The sequence below is a fragment of the Mesocricetus auratus genome, unplaced genomic scaffold (genome assembly GCF_017639785.1).
Source record: "Mesocricetus auratus isolate SY011 unplaced genomic scaffold, BCM_Maur_2.0 Super-Scaffold_100004, whole genome shotgun sequence".
Classification (NCBI taxonomy): domain Eukaryota; kingdom Metazoa; phylum Chordata; class Mammalia; order Rodentia; family Cricetidae; genus Mesocricetus; species Mesocricetus auratus.
The window spans coordinates 60,920,250-60,946,521 of NW_024429189.1; the positions used below are offsets into that span (position 1 = coordinate 60,920,250).

Sequence of the window (26,272 nt, forward strand, 5' to 3'; positions counted from 1 at the left end):
CCATCCTGTCTCCATTTATTGGTTGAGGTCATTTTGAGGGTTGAATAGTGGTCTTAGGAATGTTCTTAAACACATGCACATGACTTTGGAGAAGTGTGTGGACAGGGGTGGGCACTCTGGGGAAAATGGATGGTGAGATGGGTAGATAGTCTCTTGTCATTCAGCCCTACTTTTCTAATTAGGAAGAGTTGCCTTAGCAGTAGTGAGCACTCTGTGTGTGTCCGCCTGCAAGCTGAAGCCAGATGAGGTCCATCAGAGGGGTCTGCACTTGGAGGTGCTGCTGTGGAAACCCTCTGTGTTCTCTCAGTCTCCCAGTCTGTCAGCTGAGTTTGGGAGTGACTTCCCTAGTCCTCGAGATCCTGGATACAAATCTGTTTTCCCAAGAGGTTAGGAATCCTCTGAGGACAGGGATACCCTTCTGTCTACTCCAAGGCCCGAGAACTCAGCACTTTTCCTGGCACACAGGGCCCATGTGGGTAGCTATACCATCTCTGCAAAGCATTATGGGCTCCCAGCTCCTTATAGATGGACATGGAAACCCCAGAACACAGATACCCAGAGCTCAGAGGCTCTGTCTACATCAAGCACCACTGAAGGGGTAAGCCCTGCCACTGGTGACCCTGTCTGCCACGTCCTCCTACTCCTCCTTCTCCTCAGATCTGCTTGCTTGCTTCAAGTGATAGTGAGCTCACTCCTTATAATACAACCTCTTAATCAAGGAAGGGTAGGCGTCATTATCATCAGGTCCAGCCTCTGGAATTCTACCTTCAGGTCATGCTTCTGGTAGAACACTGGGAGGTGTCTCCATGTCTGGAGGGTGCTCAAGGATGCTGCCGGGTTCCAGTGACACAGCCCAGAGCCCTGCATGATAAAGGGACAGATGGTGTGACAATGAACTCATCACCTATCTCTATCCAGAGGTGAGACTCTAAACTGTTCAGAGAACAGATCATGATGAAGCCTCTGGTCAGGGACAGGTGGCTTGGATGTGCTCTTCCCTCCACACACCTCGAGACAGGCCCGATCCAGAGCCACAGATGTGACTGGCTGAGTGATTCATTCATTACTGGCCATCACTAGCCAGGTGTTCAGTGAGAGCGGGTGGCACTGTGGGAAGGCAGTTTAGTTGCCTTGGTAATCAGGAGGCTAACAGCCACTGCGAGCTGGCTTGCTGTGTACCAGGTTCTGTTTACTTCCTTGCAAAGGGCACAGCCTCTCCTGTCCAACCCCAGCTGTTGGGAGGGCCACGGAGCCTGCCTGGTACATTAGCACCTCACACATGGTTAGACTTGGTAAGCAGGGGCTGCTCCTCTAACTGGAAATCCCGGCAACAGCCACAGGGCACTTCCTGCAATAAGTCACACCCATTTTGTAGATAAGGAGACTTGGAGAGGTTAGGTAACTTGCCATCATGCTAAAAGATGGAGCCAGGGTTTGAACCCAGGTTTTCTGGTTCTGTAGCCTGCAGTAGAAAAGCAACAAACTCAGGAGCCAGAGGTGCACCTAACTGGGGTTAGGGGGCAGCCGCTCTCCTCTCTGCCATCCCACCCTCCCTCCCGTCGGGCCTGCTATGACTACTTACCTTCTGTCTAGAAAACAAGATCCCCAGGGTTTTTCTCAGCCGGAGGCAGGGCCCTGGGCAATCAACAGCTCTAAAGGGTTTCTCCAGCAGTCCAGAGCCAGGCAAGGAATGGGGTGTTGCAGGAGCCTGTGTTTTAGGGCTGATAGGCCCCTGAAGACCTTCCAGGACCCCTCAAAGCTCACCCAGAAACACTCTCTTGGCATGGGCTGAGATAAAAGGCTTTTGATTCCCCCAACAAATATTCTGAAGCCCAGGGAAAGACCCCAGCCCCGACACATGCAATCAGCACAGGGACTGAGGTCGAAGGTCTCGGTGGGGTGAGAGTTCCTGTCATTTGGCAGTCACTTCAAGCTGTGGGGACAAGCTGGGCTGACAAAGCACCCATTCTCCAGTATCTTCAGGCCTAGGCTAAGCATTAATGACTCGCGGTTTTGTGAACTGGGTCTACACCCCTTGGGCTGTTGAGAACGCGAAGATTTCATTCTTGAAAGTGTTTTAGTAAACGGTGACCGTTATTAACCGTGTTATTTCACACTGTGGAGGGTAGGGGTGCTGCCAGCCAAAACTGGCCCGTTCCTTCCTAGACTCGGACCTAGGCCTAAGAATGGGTATTTTATCAGCTCATAAGGGATGTTTGCAGTCCCGGGAAAGGGGCGCTGTTTTCAGAACTTCCGAGAAAGTCCTGGGTAGCGAAGCAGCAGGGTGTCCCTGTTCGGGTATCCCCTGACCAAGAAGGGGGTGCGCCCCCCGCAGGCGGCGCTCGGCAAGGCCTCGGCTGCGGCCTTGGGTCCCCCCAACCCCTCTGTGCCCGCCCTGGCCACCTCGGGGGCGAGGCAGCCAGGCGCGTGGGAGGGGACGGCGCGCCATTGGCTTGTGCGCCGCACTAGAGGAGGGACCAGTGCGGGCCGCCAGACTCGGGCAACCCGGCAGCACTGGAGTCCAGCCTGCCCTGCCCTGCCCTGCCCTGCTCGCCCAGCGCGGCGCCGCGATGTGAGACTCCCCCTGCCGAAGCGTCTGCGGGGCACGCCAGCTCCGCGAGCGCAGCACCCGGCGCACTTAGGAACGTAAGTCCGCTGCCCGCCGCTGCTAGCCTCGCACTTCCCCGCCGCGCCGGCCGCTGCCTGCGCAGCGGAGCCCGGGGACGCTGGGGGCCTTAGGAACCTCTGGGGGGGCAGCGAGCACCCTGCGCACTCCTGCCGGGCGCCGGGCCAGCTTGGCACCTGCGGGTCTGCCGGCGCCCGGGACCCCCGCTGAGCTCCTCGAGGCACTGTCCTTTTTGTTTGTTTCCTTGTACTGACTCGGTTTCCCTTTCTCCTCCAGCTCTCTTTGTCACCTCCATCCCCCAGGGCTGTTTATTTCTCTCTCGGCCTCCTCTCGGGTTATAGCTCTTTGCTTTGGAGCCAGAGAGAACCGGGCGTGTAGCAGTTTCTTCTATCGCGGGGTCTCCGTCTTCCACGCTTAGTTCTCGGTCCCCTCCCCCTTTCTCGCCACCGCACCCCCTCCCGCCTTTGTCTCCTGGCCCGAGGATTGAGCGGTGCAAACTTGCGAGTTCCCGGGTCTTTGCCCACATGGGTACGCGGGCGGAGGAGGTGGCGGGGTTCCCTCTGACCAATGGTCCGGCCGGACCTTCAGTGTGGGTGCGGGGGCTGGAGGAGTCGCGGACTCCCGCCTCACAAAGTGGAGGAGTGTCTGCAGGGCGGAGATGAGGGATTGATCGGAGGAGGAAGGGGCAAGGCCGGTGACACTCCAGAGTCCCTGCAGGAAAGGAACGATCAGAAACGCGGCTGGGCCAAATCATAGCCTAGGGGAGTCATGAGGGGATCGCAGGTGGACCAGGGCGAGCCTCTCCCTTCTAAGCCGGCGCGGTCAGCATCAAGGGGGCAGCGTGGGGCCATCGGCTGGCACAGGGTGTATTGGGGTCCTATGTAGTGCTAAGAAATACTTGGCGCACCATCTCCGGGCCACCTCAGGGCCAGGCGTTCGTTTTTGGTCCCCTCTTGCCTCCTTCTTGTAGTCTGGGTGGAGCTGGCTTCCTCCCGCCTGTGGGGTGGAGGGGCAAGGAGAGGCCCAGGAACCGCCCCCACCTTGCCCCAAAGCTTGAAGCACACGGCCAAGGCCTCCTCGAAATCCCCACGCCCGCACTTCCTGTTTCGTTTTTTTAAGACAAACTTTTCTGGATGGGGCCTGGCGGGAGTGGGCAAGTCTCTGGGCTACAGGGACGTCCATCCAGCTGTGCGTTTCGTTGGAACACCACCTGCCTCTTAGTGGCAGCCGCAGGCTCAATCTGAGGGAAAAACAAGTTATTTTCCTGTAGGGCCGTTGGGAAATAAGAGTATTCTTCAGATTTCTGTTGTCGCCTTTGTTTAGATGGTACGGTCCCCTAGAGTCCCCTCTGGTCTCAGGGTTGCAGGAGCCGGCTGCTCTGGCTTCTCTTCTGCAGAACTCTCAAGTCTGGCTGCCTCCACTTGATGTCTCCTGCTTTGACCCTTCCCGTCCCCAGACCTCGCAGCTCCTCCCCACCCGACTCCCAGGTTGAACTTGTGACAGCCCCCTCTGCTGGAGAGAGGCTCTTGGCTAGGGCCGAGGTCGTCATTCATTGTCCTCCGCTCTTCTGTATGTCCCTTCACTGCCTAAAGTTCTGTGAGTACTATACCAAAGGGTGACGACACAGATGGCCAGCAAGGTTCCACAGGTCCCGACACACCTGTGGGAGCTGAAAAGACTCTTCTCCTGGCGGTGCCGTGGCTTGAGCAAGGAGAGGCGAATAGATAATAAATAAGCCATTGGGTCATGCGTGGTGCCTTGGAGTTATGCCAGCACCCGGAGGGCTGAGGCAGGAAGAGTCTGTGTTCCAGGCCAGTCTCGGACCGAGGGAGAAAGCAAATTCTATAATGAAGGGCAGGAGTCAGGGGAGCGTGTAGAATGTTGGGGTGTTGGGCCATTTTAAAGAGTGGCCAGTGATGTTTTTCCAATCCTGCAGAATAGCGTGTGCAAAGAGCCTGTGGCAGCAGCAGGCTGCTCCTGGGGGTGGGTAAGAGTTAGGCACTGGTGACAAAGGATGGGGAGCCCCCACAGGTGAGAGAAGTGATGCTGAGAGAGAATTTGTAAGTTAGCACCCTCCCCGCCAGCATCCCCACCCCCCAAGAGGGGCATCCACAGAGTAGCCATTGTGTTCTGAATCCAAGTGGGAAGGCCTCACCCCCAGTAGCATTCTCTATGTCCTTCCCACAGCCACGGCAGCCAGGGACAGGGAGACAGTCACCCAGGCTGAGTGTCCTGGGAACTCCATCCCCCAAGACCCTCCCCACCTGCCCTATTCTGTCTCACCCCGTCCTTCCTCATACTATCCTCTTTGGAACACTCTTTTTGTGTGGGCATGACATCCTGGAAGGGGTTCTGCTCAGTAACTGCTTTAGTAAGAGGGGAAACTGAGGCCAAGAAGAAGTTGAATCTTCAGGTCTAAACAGCATTGTTGAACACTAGTTACAAAATGCAAGTTATTCTGGGTGATGGTAGGCAAATTCTAATCGGGGAAAGTAAGTGTCATTATTATGCCCATTTAACAGATGAGGAAATTGAGGCCCAGAGAGGCAGGTCCCTCTCCCAAGGCCACACAAGCTCTTGGGGTATGAGGTGCAGAGCCAGGATGTGAGCATGTTGTTGAGCAGCAGGGAGGGGTCTGGGGGGTGACAATGGCTGGGAAGGGGAGCTCCTGCCGTATTCACAGGAGAGCCCTGGCTCTGTGGGAACTGTAGGGCTGTCCTGAAGGATGACTGGATGACTGGGCCAGCTGCCCTTGAGGGCCCGGACTAGGTCACCGGGCCCTGGGGAGACTGGCCCACTCAGGTTCAAAAGGACAGGAATTCTCCATGCTGTGTGTTGCCTTTTGCAAATGACAGCAGGACAGGAAAAGCCCTGTCAATGATTTCTGAGTGGCGAGAGGCTGTGTGAGAAGCTGCCCAGCCTTGCTTAGGGCAGCCGCCTCAGACTTCTGAGTGAAGCCCTTCTCCAGCCCCCCAGCCCCAGGGATGTGGCTCCCAGGCCTGAGCCCACCCCCTTTCTCCAACACAGCAAGGGTTGTTTATGTGTTGTCCCTGTGCTCTGAAGACACATGTGATGAAAGTCCAGGCTTTTCCTCTGCGCCTTCCAAAGACAGAGAGGACCAGTGAGAAGATAAAATCTCCACTACGGGAGAGGAGAGGCGGGGAGGGCTGCCGAGGCTGGGCAGGGCCAAACTGAAATGCAAATGAATGTGCTTTTGTGACTGGAGTCTAGTCAAACCTGGAGAGGGCCTTCAGGGCCACACTTCCCAACTTCTACACAGGCAAGCCCTGGCTCATCATGCCAGTGACATCAGCTGAACTCCTTGAAGCATAGTGACTCCGGGCACCCTGACCTAGTAGCAGGGCAAACCCTGAGGCTCCAGCTCCAAGGGCCAGGTTCCTGAAGGTTCGAGGAACTTGGCATGGACTCCATCGCTTTGCCACTGGGATGGGTCTGTCTCCACGGCTGCCATGCTAAAGGATTGCACATCATGGTCTTTTTCCGTTGGTTCCCTTCTCTGTCCTCACCTTTCACAGCAGCTTAGTGACGACTGAGCTGGTGAGAGGTGACAGTACAGCCCGCCATCACTGCTCTGTCCACCCAGGCAGCGTGCTATAATAATTCATTCTCTGGGGACCGAGGCTCGGCTCGGCTGAGCGGGTGGTGTGCACAGTAGCAGCCCTTCCATCTCCCCTTTGCATGGGCCTAGAAGGTCTCCAAAGAGACCTGTGCCACAGAGGACATTATGTGTGTCGATACTGCTGCCTGTGTCCTGTGATCCTTGACTCTGTGAGTGAGGCGTGACACCCGTTTGCAGGCAATAGGGTTCCTCACTTAGCAGCAGACCTGCCTGCTCCAGGTCTGGGAATGCAAGTCTGTGGAGGGAATGTGGTGTTCACCTTCTGCTTCCTGTGACGCCCCGAGATGTGGGTCACTTTGCCACAAGGCCCCAGCAGCTGGTTCCTAGAAGGTGATTAGACCTCCATCTTATCCAGACGACTGGGGTAGCCTAGAAGAGGCTCTGGGGCCCAGGGGCAGAGTCTTCTCTGCCGACCCTCCGACCGTCCTCCAAACTGAACTCTCAGTGTCCTCACTTGTAAGCAGCGCTGTTCAGACCCACTTCCAGCTATTCTGCTGCACGAGACAACAGAACAATGGGCTCTGCTCTGTGGTACTAGTTCCCAGTGCTCCGCCCACATCACAGGCCCTGAGCCCAAGACAGGCCAGGCCAGGCCTAGGGAGGGCGCTTCAGACATTGGGAGATGCACCAAGACTTCCAGGGAGAGTGTTCTGGAAGACTGCTTGAAGCTCAGTTGTTTGGCTCTCTCTCTCTCTCTCTCTCTCTCTCTCTCTCTCTCTCTCTCTCTCTCTCTCTCTCTCTCTCTCTCTCTCTGTGTGTGTGTGTTTGTATGTGTGCTTTCCAGGAACACTCCATTACCAGGCACTCGACACAAACAAACCCAGATATATTCATTCCCTGACGTCCCTTCTCTAGACCCTCTCAGGAGATCCAATGAAGGCTCAGGTCAAGCCAGGGACTCTTCAATAAGTAAGTCACTCGGGCCTTAGTGCTCTCATCTGAAAAATGGAATGGGATTAGCTACTGTCACAAGCAAGCATGTGGACTTCAGGGGTTTCTTAGGCTGCTGTCCCTGGCTCAGGCAGGGCGTGAGCAGCTCTCTCCTCACGGGCAGGAGGGCTGTTGCGGCCGCTGCACCTGTGCCCATACTGGGGAGGAAGTGGCTCCCCGACTGAGGGGCCGTGGCTGTGACTCAGGGGAAGTCGTCTGAGCAGCTGTGGGTGTTCTGGGCCCCTACCTCCCCTCCCCCTCCCAGGGCAGCGGGTTTCCTAAGGCTACCCTCCTGGGCACAGCCTCCCTGTCGGGACAGCTCTGCAGTCCATTGGTTTCTATGGTAACCAGGCTTCCTGGGAAGGATGGGGAAGTCCTCCAGGATCAGCTTGGGAGGTGTGGTCCCCTGCCTCACCGGGTGTGCCGCCCAGGGCTGAATCTGGTTAGGAGTTCATTAATAACACAATGTGTCGCTGTCCTTTGTGCAACACAATTCAGGGGCCCAGCTCCGAGGCTGCCCTCTTTATGGTACATCACAAACTTGCTGAGTGGCCTCAGTCTACTTTCTTAGATGAGGACTTGGAAGCTCAGAGAGGCTAAGCAATTTTCCTGAGGTTGCAGAGCAGTGAAGAGAAAGAGGTGCATTTTGAGTCTAAGCTTTCCTAATCATTAAGAGTGTGTTCCTTTAATCCCAGCACTCAGAAGGCAGAGTCAGGTGGATCTCCAAGTTTAAGGCCAGCGTGGCGTATAGAGTGACTTCTAGAGCAGCTAGGGTTACTCAGGGAAACCTTGTCTTAAAATAAAGTAAAAAATAGGAATGGGTACTCCTCATCTCCTACTGTTGTACCCCCAAACCCTCCTGTTCTGTCTTGGGACATCTACTCCCCTGGCCAGGAAGGTACTATCATGGAAGCAGTTATTCCAGAGCTCCTGATGAAACCACTGGCCCAAAGCACATGCTCATAGAGAGTGGCCCTGCCTCATCCTCTACATGCCTCTCCTGCCCCAGGCCACAGACTTGAATGTAGCCTAGGGCAGCTCCCCTCTCCCCCACCATGGGCCTTAAGCTCTGACTGCAGCTAGGACGGCCTGGGTTATGAGGACAGTGCTCTGAGGAGCACAGGCTTGCTGCTCTCCTGTTGGGTCACCTTGGGACATCAGTTGTAAATGGCCGGGGGTGAGACAGGAGACTAGCTGAACTCTGCGGAGGAGGACACGGTTGAGCTGGCCTGCCGAGCAGGGAGGACTTTCCCTCTTGGACAGGGCTCAGAGTGACTGTCACTCTTAGAAGGATGGAGAGTTGCTGCCTTAGTGGGTACGGCTGCCAAGGAGTCTGACAGGGACAGCAGACAGGACGTGGCCTCACTGATGCCTCTTTCCATCTCCACATCTATGAGCATGAGGGTGAAGGATTAGCGGCCCCTCCCGCTTCCGCAGTCACAGTGGGGATGGGGAGGCCCTAGGAGCAGCATGCAGGAAGCCGGGCAGGCCTGAGAGGCAGAGGCCTTTCCCACTCTTCTCAGCTGGGTAAGGAAGAGAGGGCATTGGGAAGGAGGATAGCTCCCATTCAGGGCAGGCCGCTTGGCCGGAGGGTGCATGCCTACATTCACTGGCATTTCCCCATCCTTATCCCCCATTCCACAGAGGGAAACTGAGGCTGAGAGTGCCGTGGTGGCTCATACGTAGGCAGAGCCAAGATTCAAAACAGGTTCACTGGCTCAAAGCCTGTGTGTGGCTAGGATTCCCAGGAATGGAGTGGGGGAGGTGCCCTCACTTATGTTAAAATGGTATCAGGGCTGAAACCCTTGGCAAGTGACTTTGATAGGGAAGACTGGGGGAGAGGAAGTCCCGAAGGCCACTGGCATTCGCTCTCACGCGTGCGTGCATGCAAGCGTGTGTGCGTGCGTGCGTGCGTGCGTGCTGGTGGATGAGTTATGTGGCAGAGGAAAACAGTTCTGGGAAGCTCCCAGTCCAACGAGGAGGGACATGCTAGGGCACAGGGCACTAAGGTCTTGGTCCCATGTGATGGGAAGGTGATTACAAGATCTGGTCCTCTCTCTCTGGAGTCACTGTCCAGGGTGGCTGTCATCTTCACTGGGCACTGTCTAAGACAAGACATTGACTGCAGACTTGAGGGAGATAACATTTTTTTTGCGAGTTAGCCCCTTCTTTTGTGGGGAGACTGAGTCACAGACACTAACCAGCTGGCCTACAGACCCATGTAAGCCACTGGAGGTCCCAGAAGTGAGTCCAGACAGCAAGTGTGCAGCCCTCCTGCTATGGCCCCAGCGGTCACTTTCTGAACGGGGCTCCGTCCAGGGTCTTGCTTCTCAGACCAGCTTGGGGTGGGGTTAGGAGCGCAGGGCGGCGGGGATGTTGTAGGTGGTTGCTCCCATATCCCAGATGAGAACAATGGGGCTCGGGGAAGAAGTAATTTGTTGTAGCTGCTGATGACACCAGTTGAGCCCTGGTGCCCCATGCTGTCACAGAGGGCCTCTCTGAACAGGCTGGCTCTCTTCTGTGCAGCTGCCTCTTTGCATACTCTAACCCAATTTCCCTTATGGCCTCGGGGTCTCTAGGAGGTTGGAGCTGAAGTCCTTTTCACAGATGAGGAAACTGAGACTCACGATTACTGAGGTGACTCAGCCAAGGTCACAAGGCTAGTGAGGGGGCATGGCAGCCTGTCACACCTGACTTCATGAGGAAGTTTAAGAATCCAGGGGCCTCGAAGAGTGGCGCTGGGACAGAAATGGCCCACAGCAAGTGTTGGCAGGAATGTGAGGGAGCTGGAGCGTAGGCGCGTTGTGGAAGGCCTGTGGTGTCCTGGCTGTCCACCGTGTCCACACACTGGGCCGTTTGCCTCAGCGGCATGGGAATGTGTGATGGCACCAAATGCACACAGAGGAAGACCAGAAACAGCCAGATGTCCCTCATGTGGCATGAGCGTCCCTCCGAACACTGATGTGCATGAGGAATGGGCAATTGCGGCACTGGGCCTAGATGAGTTGGGAAAGGCAGACCTGCTGGGTGGGAGAGGCTGGGCCGGCCGGTGTCCATATGCTTCATGAGTCTGTTTATGCAACGGTTGAGAACATCCAGATGAAACTGGAGTAACAGACATCAGACCCACGGCTGCCAGTATAGCTGGGACGGCACACACCCACTGCAGTCTGGGCACGCGACCCTGGTGTCCTGACTGGAGGAGGGGGTGACATGGGCTATCTTCAGGGTCACGTCACCTCTGCTTGGATTAAAATGAAGGTCAGAGTGAACATGGGCCAGGTGACTGACATCTGCGTCCTTAGAGAAGGGGTGGACGGGGCTGAGCTCTGGACCCTGTATGGTCTGGAAGAGGGAGAGTTGGAGATGCTGGAGAGTGTGTTCAGTCTTTCTGGGGTCAGAGGAAAGCGGTGACCTGGGCTGAGGATTTGGGGCCCCACCTGGGGCAGGGTGACTAAAAGGACATCCCTGCTTCCCCCTGGGGCGTGCTGGGACATGGACAGCCTCGGCAGGCCTGCCAGCACCCACAGGAAGGAAAAGCGTAGACGCTCATTTTACAGATGAGGAGCAAGGGCCTTGCTCTTCCAGCAGGCCCAGTAGTGACTTTTGCTGATGTGTTTGTTGGGACGGCTTACTTCGATTCAAGAGTCTGGGGACATTCCCTGGGGCGGGAAGACGTGCTCAGGGACAGGGCATTCGCATGCTTTTGTCCTGTTGGAGTCTCTTCATTTGTGCCCATCCTTCAGGGCCCTGTGGCACAGAGTTGTGGGGCTGTCTGAGGTCAGCCAGAGCCTCACCTTGCCGTCCTCCCCCCTTTCTCTTCTTAGACTGAGGACTGCCCACGGGAGAGAGGGCTTGTCTCAGACTGTGGCGCCCATCTCAACACCTGGCTCGCGGCCCGTCTCACAGTATGTGACCAGGACTGACGTGTGGTGTTGCTGGCCTGCAGGGCTGGGGGCTGGGGGAGATGGCGGGCAGATGTGGTGGGGTAGGGAGTGGGTGAGGTCTGGGCAGTATGGCCACTACCTGAAGCCTCATTCTGTGGGCCTAATGCCTGCTTCCCTCACGAAAACCCTCTCCTTCTCTAGGTCCTGGATAGTGAAGGAGGCTATCTAGGGACAGGAAGACCAGCGGGGTGGCTTGCTGGCAATGGGGATTGTCTGGCCAGCTCCTTCTTGGCAGGTCCAGACCCTAGGACTGAGGAGACTCACTCTGGGCTTAGGCCGAGTCCTTACCTTCCTGAAGTCTTGTCTCTATGACCCATAAATCTGGTCAGTGAGATCCATCCTGGTCCAAATGCCATTTCTAAATCCCATATGCCGCTCAAGGGCTGACTGTAAGGCCTTGTCTGACTAGTCACCTGGGCTGTGCCATTTCCCCAGGGACCAGGCTGGCAGCGTCCTCCTCAACCCATTTTACAGGAGAGGAAACTGAGGCAGCCGCAGCTTCATCTTCTCTCAGGCCCTGGGTAGCGCCTGACCACACCCTTCTCGCCCTACCTTGGGACCTGGGGTCTGGAAGTCCAGCAGGAACGATGGCTGAGGCCAGTGTCTCCCCATGTCCCTCAGCAGAGGACAAAATGGCAGCCAAGCAGCCTCCTCCACTCATGAAGAAGCACAGCCAGACGGACCTTGTGAGCCGCCTGAAGACCAGGAAGATCCTGGGCGTGGGCGGGGAGGATGATGATGGCGAAGTGCACCGGTCAAAGGTGGGCCTTGCTAGGGCGGAGGCCAGGCCCCAGAGCTGCTGGAGCCTACAGCTTCCCTGTGCCTCTGGGGCCCCTGCAGTGCGGGAGAGTGACATGTATAGTAGCATTGGTTTTGTGGGAAGAGCCCAGTGCTCCTTAGGGGACAGGCATAGACTGTGTTACAGACCCGAGCGGACCCTGCTAGCCCTGCAAGCTGCCCATGTGATTATTGACCCAATGTACAGACGAGGAAGCTGAGACTCTCACTTCCTTGAGGTTACCCAGTGATGGACAGAGCCAGGCTTCCAGCCCATGGTGGGCAGACCCTGAACTTTCCTTCTTAGCCACCTCTTCTCAGCTTCTCACTTCTCTGGGTGCCAAGGGAGACAGGAGAGGTTAGAGCCTTAACTTGGGCTTGCAGTGAGAAGACCTCTATGTCAATCACAGGTGCTCTGGGCCCGGGTGTACACAGGTGTGGGGAGAGGGGTGAGTGGGGGGATGCTGGAGGCCTTCCCTGATGCCTCTGACTTCTGTGTCCACAGATCAGCCAGGTCTTGGGCAATGAGATCAAGTTTGCTGTGCGGGAGCCTCTGGGGCTCAGGTGAGTAGCAGGTCTTGTTTTGTGTCCCGGTGTGTATCAGGTCCTACGTTACTGGGCCTTTCTCTGAAATCCAGAGCATACCTTGTTCATACCTCCCCAAATAGCCCGGGGTGTCTGGGCTTCACAGAGTGTCTCCTGGGGTCTGGGTCGACAGGGTGGCTGTAACTTTCCCCTCTGCACCCCCCCAGGGTCTGGCAGTTTCTTTCTGCTATGCTGTTCTCCAGTGTGGCCATCATGGTGAGTCCTTGTGTCCCGGCCCTGGCTGCAAGCAGGCTGGTACTTGTCAGCTGGTGGTACCTCGGACTGGATGGAGGGGAGGGGAGGGGTGTGGCCCTTTGCCCTCCCCCAGCTTTTCCACCCCATCACTAGTTGTTGCTATCTCTACACCAAGGTCGTCTGTCAGGGTCTTTGCTAGTTCCAGGGCTGGCACTCGCCCCTTACCAGTGTGCTGTGCCCTAAGGCAACCGGCATCTGATCTGAGCTCTGGGAATTGCCCCAGGGAGGGGGCACTCAGGGTCTGCCATGGGATCCCCCCCCATGTCTATGTCCTCTGCTGCCAACAGGCCCTCGCCCTCCCTGACCAGCTCTACGATGCAGTTTTTGATGGGGCTGAGGTCACCAGCAAGACCCCCATCCGCCTCTACGGTGGTGCCCTCCTTAGTGAGTACTTCTGGGTCAGCGGTGGGAGGATGGGGAGGCCCAGGGCTACACCTGGACTCTGGGGGATCCTGGGATAGCCTCCCTTGGTTCCCAAGCAGGCTGGCAGACTGGGCCCTCCATCTGTGGCCGTGCTGAGCATGGGCTGCCACCTTGTGGCCACTAGTGGAATACACATGGTAGGTTGGGAATATTGAGGCTAATCAGTGCACTGCCGTGGCATTGAGCAAAGTTGGATGAAGTCCTGCCCTGCCTACCAGGGTCTCAAAGCCTAGAGGAGGGCAGCCTCAGCAGTGTCCTCCACATCCTTCTCCCACTCATCGTTATCCCCAATGCATTTGATCCTTTTGGTTTCTCCTCTAATTTGAGTGTGCAACAGACCACAAGAAGCGGAACTGCAGTTTTAAAGTTCAGCGCAAGGGCCATCACTGCCTTCCCTAAAGCCACTCTATGCAAAGCCCTGCATGTATGCCTGAACGTCAAGGTCCTGTGTGGGGGCTGGGCGCATCGGTGGATGCAGCCTCACTCCCCTGCCTGCTTCTTCCTTGGTATACATTGGGTCTTAACGACAGCCACACTGGAAGATGCCCACTCCTCAGTTTCAGAAGGCCACTGGGACTTAGTACACGCAGCTTCTCCAGGCTTGTGCCAGTTGGACCTAAGCTTGCTGTGAGCAAGGCAGAGGTGGGGGTGGCTATCAGTGTGGCTGCCATCAACGGAGCACACTGTGGCCACTTCTCTGGTGTCCAGAGATCAGGCACCGAGGGGTAAGCCACAACGGCTGTTCTGCCGCTAAAATCAAAGCCTGTCCTGCTCTCCCTGGGGGAATTCCCGAGAGTAAGTCCTTCCTTGGCACAGGTTTTCTGTCTCCAGGGGCTCCTCTGTTAAGGAAACCGAGCTGTAGGCCCAGGTAACTGAGTTCTCAGACTTCTCCACACAGCCTCACGGGGCCGGAGCGTGGAGCTGGGGGTCCTTGTCCCAGTGTAGACACTAAGTCCCAGTGGAGAGCCCGGCCTGTGCCCTTGGGGCTGTAGACGTGATGTGAACAGCCTCCATAGCAGAGCTGGGTCTGCAGAGACAGGGACTGGGGACAGGGAGAGGGGCAGTTCAGTCTGAGGAGCAGGGTGCTGTGGGATAAGGAGGTTCAGACCCCCCCCCCGGAGCTGGGGGTCAGGCCCACCCTCTGCTTGACCCCACCAGGCATCTCCCTGATCATGTGGAACGCACTCTACACGGCCGAGAAGGTCATCATCCGCTGGACTCTGCTCACCGAGGCCTGCTACTTTGGGGTGCAGTCCTTGGGTGAGTACTGTAAGGTGGGAAGGGGACAGAGCACTGGGGACTGTGTGCCCAATCCACAACCCAGACACTCAGGGCTGTGCATTCTGACACCTGCCACTAGGGGGCAGCAGACTAGGGGTGTCCGTCAGCTGGATTAGGCTGGTGTTGAGCTCCTGGAGGCCAGCCAGCCCCCCACCCGCCCCCTCTCCCCAGGGATGAAGGAGAGCGTGTGGCATAGCACCGCGGAGGGAGGGGCTTGAGCACATTTCTGCTCCTAACCTCTGGCTCCCTGACTTCCTTCACAGTGGTCACCGCCACACTCGCTGAGACTGGCCTCATGTCCCTGGGGACCCTGCTGCTCCTGGCCAGCCGACTCCTCTTTGTCATTGTCAGCATCTACTACTATTACCAAGTCGGTCGGAAACCCAAGAAAGTGTAGCTGGCTGGGACCTGCCTGGGCCTGGACCTGGGCCAGAGCGGCTGGGGACCTCACGGTCTGTGGGCCCCGGGCAGGCCTGCAAGCAGGCAGGGTGCGCGCACCTTCCTTCCCTCCCAGGCACTCCCTGGAGTCAGTTTGGACCTCCTGGGCAGTGACAGCAGGCTGGGGCCTCTGCACCCCACTCCTCACCCCGTACAGGGACAACCCCTTGCCCTAGCTTTCTTGATCTCTAGACTCTAATAGGCACACAGTCTAGAGTGGATTGCTGGGGTCTCTGGGCTGAGTCAAGGTTAGTTCCTCTGCCAGGAGGCCCTTTTCTCTCCAGGAGATTGTATCAGCTCCAGCAGCAGGTCTCAGCTTCTCTCCATCCAGAAACCCGAAAACTGGGTCTCCTCGTGTGAGTCCCTCACATGCCAAACACACCCACACCCACACACACTCACACACACACACACACACACTCACACACACACACACACACACACACACACAGCCCCTACTGTGGTCAGCTAGCAAGGGGAATGACTGCCTCCCTTGGGCCCAGGTCCCCATCCTTGGCCTGCACACCTGTCCCTCTCTTTGGCCCGACATTCTCTTTGGTAGAATGTTCTGATGCTCTGGCTGTCTGCACCCAGAGCCCCAGAGGCCCTCCCCGACAGGCCAGGGTTATACAATATACCACAGGCCCTGACAGGCCCTGTCACCTCAGCGGGCCATAGGCTCCTAGTGCGTGAGGAATTCTGAAGAGAAGCAGGGACATTTCCTTGCCATGGCCTAACAGGCCTGCATGGTTACAGGTGGCTCAGTGCCTCCTCAGGATCCCTCCCCACCAGGCTGTCCCAAGGCCTACAGCCCCTCAAACTGTAGACGTAAGGAAACAGAAGTGGTCTGCCCTTCCTCGGCGCCCTCACAGTGGGCCTCTAGACCTGAAGACACACCCCTGGTGCCACCTCCCCGTGCGGCCCTGCCCCTTGGTCCTAGCTCCCCGCACTTTTCTTCCCTGCAGCAGCAAGCACACCGAGGAAGAGAGGTTCCCAGAGGCCTATCTCGTTCCCTTCTGCCAGGGGTCAGAGTCATGCCCCCCACCCCAGCTGGGGAAACTTTCCCCTGAGTGCCTACGCCCAGCAGGGGGCACTCCAGGGAAGTCTCAGTGGAAAACATGCCCGGTGGGCCAGGCTCCTGGTCTGACAGAGCGGTGAGAATCTGTGTTTTCAAGAAGGGACCATTGAGGCAGGTGGATCTCTGTGAGTTCGAGACCAGCCTGGTCTACAGAGCGAGTGCCAGGATGGGCTCCAAAGCCACAGAGAAGCCCTGTCTCGAAGCCCCCCATAAGAAGAAGGGACTGCTGGCTCTGTGCCAGTCCCTCAGAGCACAGGCCCAGCACCGCCACCCCTCAGTACAGTCCCAGCTGCTGCAGATTGTTGACTGTTTTCAGCGGCGATGGGGGTTTATCCTTTTGGGTCCTCTGCGAATGCAGACAGGGTCCCAAGGGAGGCAGTCAGAGAAGTGGAAAATGCCAGTCACGCTCAGCCCTTTGTGGACATCTGCCAGTCTGTCCCTCAGTGACAGGAGATGGCAGGTCCTGCCCTGGGGTTGGGATGGGGTGGCCAGGTCATCCTGGTGTGATATCTTCACAGGGGGTGGGGTAGGGTCAGGGACAGGCCAGGGCTGGCAGTACAGACACACCTGTGGCCTCCAGGAGAAACTAAGCCTGGAAGGAGGCGGTGATAGAGATAGGAACTCCACCCTGAATCCAAGCTTGGGGAGCCCTGGCTGCCCCCAGCTCCTCTTGTCATGCTTCTGCCTCAGTCCCCAAGACCGCCTCTGTCATGGTCACTATTTATTCCTCAGCCCTTCTTTTTGTAAGAAATAGTCACAAAAACCAGTGCAAAACGATCTGTGTGTGTCCTGTTTTATATTACAAAATTTCTCTTGATATAGAATATAAAAGGGGGTGGGCTTGGGAAGTATAATGATAAATTAGCTCTGTTTCCTACTGCAAGGGACATTACAGTTTCCAAAATAAACTATAACGCGCGTGCGTGTGTGTGTGTGTGTGTGTGTGTGTGTATGTGTATGTGTGTGTGTATGTTGGGGTTCCTTGGGGCGGGGTGCTGGGTTCAGGACCCGGGTAGGTCAGGGACTTGGGACAGGATGCTAAGAAGGGGCATGGGCCACAGAGGCAGTCTTAGTCCCTGTCTGTAGGTTTCTGCTGTCTCTTCGGCAAGTTGCTCTGGGCAGGCAGGGGCTGCTCACTACTGAATGCGAGTCACAGGGCATCTCAGGTGAAACTATTGGTCCTGGAGTGAGAGGTGAAGGAGGCCTCTGCTCCCCTCCCCTGAGAGTATACAGAACAGCCCACCAAACCCCACCAGAGTGACCTCAGACAGTCTTGTAAATGGCTACTGGCAACCTCACAGGGTGGACTGCCTACCTCCCTCTAGTCCCATGGGGGTGCTGACCGAGGAGCTGGATTCATAGCTGGGCTGCATCTGGCCTACCTGGGGGCTCTTCAACGTCTATATGCAAAGTTCTTCTGGTGAGAGTCTGATCTACCCTGGAACTGCCTGGGTTACATATCTGCCCTCTCAGCTCTCTTTGTGCCAGCCCTGCTGTCCCTGGAAGCCTGCTAGCTCTGCAGAGCCTCTGTGGCTGGGCTCTATGCTGCTTAGAGGGGCCATGAGCTTCCAATCCACCTCAGCTGATCCATTTGTCTTCCTAGGCAGTTGGAGTTCAGTATGTGGTGGGTTCTGAGTCAAAGACCAGGTCTCTGGGCTGGGAACAAGCAGTGAGGTCCTCTGACCTCGTGACTCAGTCTCTAGGCTTCATTTATGGGGATGCCAAGTTAGCTGTCATAAAGACAACTTGCAAAAGTGGTACTCAAAAACCCCCAGGAAGGCCGGGATGGGTGAGGACATGAAGAGAGGAAAGAAATGAGAAGGGGGTCCCCTTGGACCCAGACAGTGACCCAAGTAGCAGGGGAGCTCTGGTCTCCAGGCTTTGGCTACGACTCCCAGGTGGCAGGAAGGCAGAGAGGGAAGCTGGAATTAGATCAGGCTCTGAGGAGAGCAGACACCATGCTGTTCCTTCCAACACTGTCCCATCCCACGTCTGGTGAGCCCATGGCAGACACAATTAATCAAATTTGTAATCCTGACAGACAACACTAATGAACTCAACACAGTCCTGACAGGGTCAGACATCTTGCAACCCCATTGGCAACCTAGTCTGTAGTCAGTGTGTGTGTGTGTTTGTGTGCACGTTGGTTGTGACCTGTGTGTGTGAGTCTAGAGAGAATAACAAAATGTTGTATGGACAGCATAAAATCAGAAAGTATGTCTTGGTGGGAATGGCTGAGCGGCTGTGGGGTTCTGCAGACAAAAGTTATGACCTTAACCTCTAGGAAGGAGAGAGTGAAGGGGCTATGTGGAGAGAAGCTCAGGAAAACGGAAACCCCTTCTGTCTGTTGAGGCGTGGTGACATCAGAGCTTCTGAAGGCAGGAGGCTGCGTTGGGAGGTAGTGAGCCCCACTTGTGGACGTATGCAAGGGGGTGAATTCTTGCCAGGGACCTTGGAGAGCACGTTCAAGCCTCAGCTCTGGGCAGAAAGAGACATGAACAATATCGGGGTGTCTTCCACCAGGGAGAATAGGGAAGGGTATGGCCCAAGGGGACAGGTGATGGATGACAGAAGGCTTAGGTAGAGTCACAAGAACTTGGTACAGGCAGTTCCTGGACAGTTTAGTTTACATTGGGATGCTGAGGAGTCCTGGCTGGAGTGACAGCAGCCCGGAGATGACCTTGTCACGCACATACTGTGTGAATGTGGACAAGTCACTGCCCTTTTCTGGGACTTGGCGAGGCTTTGATCCAAGAGGTGAGGAAATCAAAGACTGCCACTTTCAGATCCACACACAGCCACCCTCAGCCCGCCGGGAGCCAGGACAACTTCGCCGTCCAGCAGATGGCGCTGCAGATTCCGTTCTCGTGGTGAAAAGTGCACCTCCTTGGGGACTCTGAGCTACAGCTCATCCTCCAGGGTGTGTTTCTGCCTTCTGGTTGCTCAGATCCTGGAAATGCTAAGAGAGGGGACCCGGGCCAGGGGACAGTCCAGTTTGACAGATCCCAGGGGCTCTGAGGCTGATAATCCTTTGGTGTCAGGAACAGCTGGTCCCAGGCCAGCCCTAAGTCCTTGCTGAGCCCATGGTTCTTGCCTTGGAGCCAAGTGAGGCATCTTCAGTTCACATCTGTCTTTGTTTTATTTTAAAAATCCGCTCTATGCTCCTGGCCATCCAGGCTGGCCTTGCCTCCTCCCCGGGGGCAGAGGACAGGGAGGGGAGGGGGCTGGCTCCTGGGCAGTGGTGGGCTGGGTGTCTTCAGACCATGGTCTACTGGATGCCCCGGAAGAGGCACATGGCAAAGACCATGAGGAAAAGCTGCAGAGAAAGGAAGAAATCACCCGAGTCAGGCTTGGTGCTCGCCGAGGGGCCACACAGCATGCATCCTGGGGGGACTTTTGACTCCGTCCAGGGCAAGCACATGCTCCCCATCCAAGGGGGGAGCTTTGAAAGCAAGCCATCTGTTTAAACAATTCAAATCTGTATTCCTCGGGTCGGCAGAGACCTTAAGCAAAGCATAACCCTTCTCGGGCCCCGAGTGTGTGCCAGGTACTTACCATGTAAAGTAGTTTTAAGTGCTGTGTCAGCAGCCTTTCTAACCAGCAGGAAGTGAGTTACTACAGGGAAGTCGAACAACCTGATTCAGGGCACACAGGACCAGCGGGGTAGCCTGGCTTGAGCAGGGATATACTGCCCCCAGAGACCTTGCTTCCAAGATAGCTCTCGGGACATGATGAGGTTTGCAGAGGTCACAGTACCCTAAGCGTGGCCTGTGGCTACTTCGAGGTAAAGCTATGTACACTGGTCACATTCTTGAAATTTGCCCAGCCTCAGGAAGATCTGCGTGTCTGTTGCTGGTTTAGTCCCCACAGGAGGAATTGTTTACTTCCAGCAGTGCTAGCATACAGCAAGGGCTCAATACATGCCTGTGGAGTTAACGAATGATACCTCCATTTCCCCTGGGGCTTACGCAGAATTATTATCCCGAGAGACAAGGCACAGAGGACACTGAACAAGGAGATATCCAGGGTGCTAGGTGACCAGAGCATCCTCGAACGGGGCCCTGAAGAGCAGGAGGCAAGGGCCAAGAATCAGGGTAGCTGGCTTCATTGCTCCTAAGTTCATCCTAGAACTGGCAGGGGGCCGTGAGAAGGGAAGACTGAAGCACCACCTAGTGGTAGCTCGAGTGTCAACAGCCACTCAGATGTGCTGGGGCCTGGGATGAAGGGTACCAAAATTCCATTGCCAAATTAAAGAGACATCCAGAACACTTGCAAAGGCAGGGTCCTATCAAGAAGTCCCCGGCCCCAGCCTTCAAGGCAGTTCACATATCCCACAAGGCGTGTTTGGACTGCAGAGCTGGGTGAAGTAGGAGGCCTCTCAGGGCCTGCCTGCTCTCACTCTTCTGGGACAAGCAGGCACGTAGCTTTAGGCTACAAGAATATCTCCAGTGGCAGACATTTTCAGCAGCCCACAGTCATGGATCTGGGAAGTAGGCTGAGTGTTCAGAACCCGGGGCTTCTTTCCAGGGGTCCCTACTCACCTCTATAGCCAGCACCCCAATGGCAAAGGCCCCAGCCAGGTAGACGTAGGTTTCGAAGGTGTTGAGGATAACTGTGTAGCAGCCCTGGGAAGGAAAGGCCAGGGATGAGGGAGGTGCATTCTGCAGCTGGGCACCATTGTTGGCACCGAAGTCCCTGGCATTGGCCCCAGGGCTCAGCAATTGCAGGCTGCCATTTTCATACTTATGTGGGGAGGAGCAAGTATCAGGTCATTTACAGATTTGACAACACCCTCCCCCAGTGACATCCGGTCCCTGAGACAGGCTGAAAACTTCCCAAGGCTAACTCAGCCTCAGAGCCAGGGTATGAGGAAGTGCCCAAACACCCAGGCTTCCTGGTGTTCCTGACAAGTGGGGATTGAACCCCAAAGGCGGTGCTGGTTGGGCTGGGCTTCTTCAATCTGAATGCTCACCTGCTCTCCAAGAGGGACAGCAGCTTGCAGAGGTTCACAGTGCCCCTCAGTCCCTCTCTTGACCAGCCTGTCTGCTGTGGCTCAAGGCCAGGCAAGCCAGCCTCAGACTTTTCACAGATCTCCTTCCTCAGCCTCACAGGAAAGCCACCTCCATGTGACTCTTGTGCCCACTGCCTTTGGGTGTCAGATAAGCCAGGGGAGACAAGACCTCCCCCACTGGGCCCCAAGCACATTTTACTTTGTGTTCCCTGCCCCGCCCCCCATGGTGGCCACAGACACCAAGCCATAATGAGTCCTCTCTGTGAATTATATATACAGCAGTGCTGGCGATCAAACCTAGGACCTAATGCTGACCGTGAAGGAGCCACGCCCATCCCAGCTCTAAATGAAATATACACATTTATTTTTGAGAGATAGGATTTCATGTAGTCCTGGCTACCCTAGAACTCTCTATGTAGTTAATGATGACCTTGAACTTCTAATTCTCCTGGCCTTATTACCTGAGTGCTAGGATTACCCAGTTTATGGGATGGTGGGAGCCTAGGCTTCATGCATGCTAGACAAGTCTATTGGCTGAGCTATACGTTCAGCCATCTGAAACACATTCTTTTTTTTTTTTTTGGTTTTTATGAGACAGGGTTTCTCTGTATTGTTTTGGAGGCTGTCAGTCCAGCCTGGCCTCGAACTCACAGAGATCCGCCTGCCTCTGCCTCCCGAGTGCTGGGATTAAAGGTGTGCGCCACCAACGCCCGGCCTGAAACATATTCTTAAAAAAAACAGAGTTTTTCTTCCTTTTGTGAATGTCTGAACATTCTTTCGGCCCAACTGGAGGACTTCCAAGTGGACGGGCCTGGTGGTTTGGTGAGGATGGGAACCATGCCCATCTATGTGGGGTGACTGTTGGATTTTGGGTTCTACCGAGACTGGGGTCTTGATCTTCAAATCTGTTGCTATTTCCTACCCAGAACCCAGGTATGTTTGGCTAGAAGTGAACCTGAGGAGGCTTTCTCTGAGCAAGCAGACAGTAGTAGGATCCGATCAGGGACAGTGGCCAGGTGGAAGTCACAGTGTCTTCCAAGAGGAGGCTGGCTGGGAGCTAAGCAAGGGGGCGGGCATTGGAGCCCCAGGGAATGAGTAGACAGACTGCCAAGACACACACACAGACCCTAACACAAGTGACCCAAGCTGAGCAGGAGGTTAGCTGGTGGAAACTCCCCAGGGACAGAGAAGCCCTGGCATGAGTGGCAGAGGGGATGGTGTTACCTACAGTTGCATCCCTCTGTCAGGAGCCTGTTTCATGTGCCCTGCACCATGTGGTCCTCCGTGCAGCCCCTGGTGAGAAGTGGCTCACCTGTGGTTTACCTCCTTGGAAGAGGGGAGAGAGCAGGGGTGGCTCACTCAAGGCCATGCACACAATAAGAAGGGAAGCTCAGCTTCAGAGAGGGGCATGGGATTCTTTTCCCCTCTACCCTGAGGGGATGGAGCTACACTTCAGAAATGCCTGTCCTTGTGTGGCCAAGGTCTCCGTCAGAGTCCGGAACTGGCCACGTCCTGGGTATCACCCCATGATGGAGCACCCTCGTCTGGCACCATGACTCTCTAGATATGTGCCATGGCACCTGTCCTCCAGTGTTCAAGAGGGAATGCTCCCCACCCCGCTTCCTGCCCATCGTCATCCTAAAGCAACCAGCGAGAGGGCAGCTATTCCTGGGCAGTACCCCCACATTCTCGTCCTTAGGGTGCCCTTCCCAGGCTCCAGGATGAACACCACTGCCTACCTGCAATCCCTGTCTGGGTATCTCACAGATACGTCACACTCAGCTTTCCCCAAACATCACACACTATGCCCCTCAGCCCAGATAGAACAGAAACACCTCTGTCACATGCCTGCTCTCACACGGAGACTTCTCACAAGACCTGTGATTCGCCTCACCCCTACTCCGGCCTATCACCCCATCCTTCCTCCGCTGTTCACGGAGAACTGTCTTGAATTCCTAGCTCCAGGGTAGTTGGAGTGCCAACAAGCCACCTCCATTTCCCTGAGTGAACTACACGCTTCTGGCAGTCCAGCTTGTTCCAGTCACACATGTGTCCTGGGCTTTTGGAAGGCAGTTCTGAGAGAACCCAACCTCAGATGGTCTCCCGGTGGAGGTCTTAACAGAAAAGATGACTCAGAGGGGATGCGAGTGACAGAATGAGCCCCAACTGCCAGCCCCACTAAGCTGGGAGAGGCTCCGCGATGGAGAATCGCTGTGGCTCTGTGGTCCTCAGCCCGGGAGACAGCAGGAGTGTGCTCCTGGGGGAAGCGTCTAGAAACCAGGAGCCTGCAGGAGAAAGTTCAGGAAGCAGGAGGGGGCAGGAGCCTGGCTGTAGGACTCTCTCCCAAACCCACCCAACTCCTGAGCCCTCAGGAGCCCTTCTCACACTGAGGAGACTGCGCCTTCTCTAGAGCCTGCTCTTTCTCTGCAGACCTTCTGTCCTCACTCCCTGTCCACAATTCCCTGTCCTCAGCAAGGCGACTGCATTCTGGTGAAGGTGGGGGTGTCACACTTTCTCATAAGGGCGTGACTCAGTTGTCCAAATGTCCTTTGCTCGTATTCCCTTGGCCTCTGAGACAGCAGGAGAGACAAGGCTTCCTTCAGTTTCACACTCCTGAGCTATGGCGGACTTTTCTTCCCTAGCAGGGGAAGGAGCAAGGAAGCGTTGGGTCAGCTGGTTTGGCTTCCAGTGAGCCGGTAACGGCTTAGGCCTGTCAGCAGGAGACTCCACACATGCTCAGTGCTGCCCACATTCTATCTGCTCTTCACATAGGTCCCTGCGATCCAAACCTTCAGTGGCCTGCTCTCTCCGCAGCATCCGCATCCCAGTGCTCTCCGTCTTTATGCTGTCTCTTTCTCTGGGGCAGCAAGGCAGGCTAGGCTGTCTGGTGGAGGAGCTGAGCTCTGAGCTATCCCGGGTGAGGTGCAGGGACAAGAGCTGAGTTCTTGGTGTCAAGTTGAGGCCACGCGATCCGGTCTCAGCCCAATAATGACCTCCCTTGGGACTCTGAGAACCTTAAGCTCCAGCCCATGCCACATTGCAGCACTTTCTCAACCGATTTTCACCCTCAGGACCATTGCTTTTGTTCACTGGTTCACCATCTTCCTACCATTCCTCCCTAGACTAGGATCCCCGTGGGAGCCAGGCCTTGTCTCTTGTGCTCCACCTGTTCCCTGGTGTTTGGAATTCTCCAGGGAAGGCTGGCCAGGGGAGAAACCCAGGTGTGGCTCTCATCCTCATCCTCTCCCTGCCTGCCCTGCCCAACCTCTGTCTCGGTCTCTATGGAGGGGCAGGACTTCTGGCCAGCAGGAAGGAGGGGACCAAGGGTGAGGTGGTGCTTGTTGAGGGGACAGCTGAGACCTTTGTTTCCCCCAAGAGAAACAAGGCTGAAACCCTTAGATTTCAAGAGAAGAAAGAAGCCTAGACGTTTCTCTGATTGTCTAGGGTCAGGTCAATGAGAGTTTGCTCCCCTGGGATCAAGGAATGCCCCTAATTGACAGAGCAAGTTTCCTCATACATAGGTGCACGTCTAAGGAACACCCCCACCCCTGCTATCCAACTCTGATTTTATTATTAGAAGTTTGGAAAACCCACCTTGGAACCACATCCCAAATCCCCACTGCAGCCTACACCCGACTCGTCTCCCGTCCGTGTGAGCCTCTCCCCAGTTCCTTGAATCTCAGAGGCCTGAGTAGGAGACCGAGCTCTCGACCACCTTCAGACCCCCTGGGCAGACACTGCTTCCCCCAGCTCTGAGCTCTGCCCCTTGTGGAGTGTCTCCCTGCAAGGAACAGGGCAGTACCTGTTTGTTTATGAATGGACTCCTCCCCAGCTGGCACTCCTCCCTGCTCAACAGCACCCCATCCCGAGTCTGGGGTTCCCTCCGGCAGCAGGCTTTGGGCACCTCCTCGCTGTCCAGAGTCAGCAGCCGAAACACGGAGGCCATCTTGAAGTCTTCGGGTCCATTGACCCCACAGCAGCCAAACTAGAAGAGACCCGGAAGTGGGGGCTAGAGCTGGGCCAGAGGGGATGCCAGCCTCTGCCAGGGCCCAGCTCCCTCTGCCCTCTGTGTGACTGTGGTGATGACCCACGTCCCTGCACTTCAGGTCCTTTCTGGAAGAGGGGCGCAGCAGTATGTTCCTTACCTCATGACATTGGTAAGCATTTCACATGCTATGATTTTATAATATGCTATGCTAATTATAATTGTTACATTTGGCATGTGTATATTACATGCACACTTGTTCATGTGCAGGTGCATGTGTGGGTGTTGGGGGCATGTGTGTATATATATGCATGGAGGTCTGAGGTCAGTCTCAGATGTCATTATTCAGGTGCTGTCTTTTTTTTCTTTCTTTGTGTAGCGCTGGCTGCTCTGGAACTTTCTCTGTCCACCAGGTTGGTTTTGAACTCAGAGATCTGCCTGCCTTTGTCTCCTGAGTGCTGGAATTAAAGGTGTGTGCCACCACCACCCAGCTGTATTTATGTTTTGAGACAGGGGCTTTTACTGGGGCCTGAGGCTCATAGATTAGGTTAGGTCGGCTAATCCATGATGTGGGTGAGCCCCAAGGATATACCTGTCTCCATTTCCCGAGTGCTGGGACTATATGCATGCATCATAACACCTGGCTTCTGACGTGGGTGCTGGAAATGAAACTCAGTTCCTCACGACAGCACAGCAAGCACTTTACTGACTCAACCACCTCCCCAGCCCCTGTACTGATTATTATTAACATCAATGACAATGGCTGGTGCTTGAGACTTAAGTCAGGGGAAGAGAACAAGTTTTGTGAAGACTCTGTACTGTGATTTACTAGCTGTGACAACTTAGATTGCTGCTTCCCCCAGCCAAGAGTGGGATCAGTGATTCTTGATTGATTGTTGATGTCTGGCACAGGCAGGGGGTTGGAAGAGCCCTAGAAACTGACCTCTAGCATTTTTTCATGTCATCATTATGGCTTTGAATGCTCATGTATCACAGGATGGCATGGGCAGGGGCACTCACTGTGATCATGACTGAGTTCCAGGTGGCAGAGAACACGTCCGTGTCATTATTGCCCTGGTAGTGCTTGGTGAGCTCCTTGGTGAAGAACTCTCGGGTGAGCTGGGGACAGAGGAGAGGGTGCTGAGTCTTTTCAGCCTGATATCCCAGGTCATCTTTAATTACCCATTTTGGGCAGGCACCCCTTCCTAAGGCTTGGGACCTTGCTTTGTCATCACAGGTAACTGCTCTGACAAGGATGCCTGCATACATAGGCCTCCCCTAACCCCAGGATGGAAC

At 55.6% G+C, this 26,272-nt stretch overlaps 2 protein-coding genes across 10 annotated transcripts in view; one reads left to right on the forward strand and one right to left on the reverse strand.

The window, feature by feature from the left end:
- The first annotated feature begins 2,476 nt into the window (after positions 1-2,476).
- Positions 2,477-16,757, forward strand: Tp53i11 (tumor protein p53 inducible protein 11). Of its 6 annotated transcripts, none has more exons than XM_013121765.3 (8): positions 2,477-2,646; positions 11,024-11,104; positions 11,579-11,904; positions 12,426-12,484; positions 12,673-12,721; positions 13,048-13,144; positions 14,342-14,443; positions 14,728-16,757. In XM_013121765.3, the coding sequence occupies exons 3-8, from the start codon at positions 11,731-11,733 to the stop codon at positions 14,859-14,861; spliced, it is 615 nt and encodes a 204-aa protein (XP_012977219.1). In that variant the 5' UTR covers positions 2,477-2,646; positions 11,024-11,104; positions 11,579-11,730; the 3' UTR covers positions 14,862-16,757. The 6 variants fall into 6 exon arrangements, with proteins under 6 accessions (XP_012977219.1, XP_012977215.1, XP_012977222.1 ...); XM_013121761.3 differs by having other exon boundaries at positions 11,618-11,904; XM_013121768.3 differs by having other exon boundaries at positions 11,765-11,904.
- Positions 16,758-16,759: 2 nt separating this feature from the next.
- The window catches only part of Tspan18 (tetraspanin 18), a 133,334-nt gene continuing 123,821 nt past the window's right edge, over positions 16,760-26,272 (reverse strand). For all 4 annotated transcript variants that reach the window (XM_040745897.1, XM_005064891.4, XM_040745898.1 and 1 more), the window contains 4 exons: positions 25,997-26,095; positions 24,794-24,976; positions 20,522-20,605; positions 16,760-19,296 (listed from right to left, as the gene is read on the reverse strand). In XM_040745897.1, the coding sequence (XP_040601831.1) occupies positions 19,249-19,296; positions 20,522-20,605; positions 24,794-24,976; positions 25,997-26,095 (414 nt within the window). In that variant the 3' untranslated portion in view covers positions 16,760-19,248. The remainder of the gene's footprint in view (positions 19,297-20,521; positions 20,606-24,793; positions 24,977-25,996; positions 26,096-26,272) is intronic.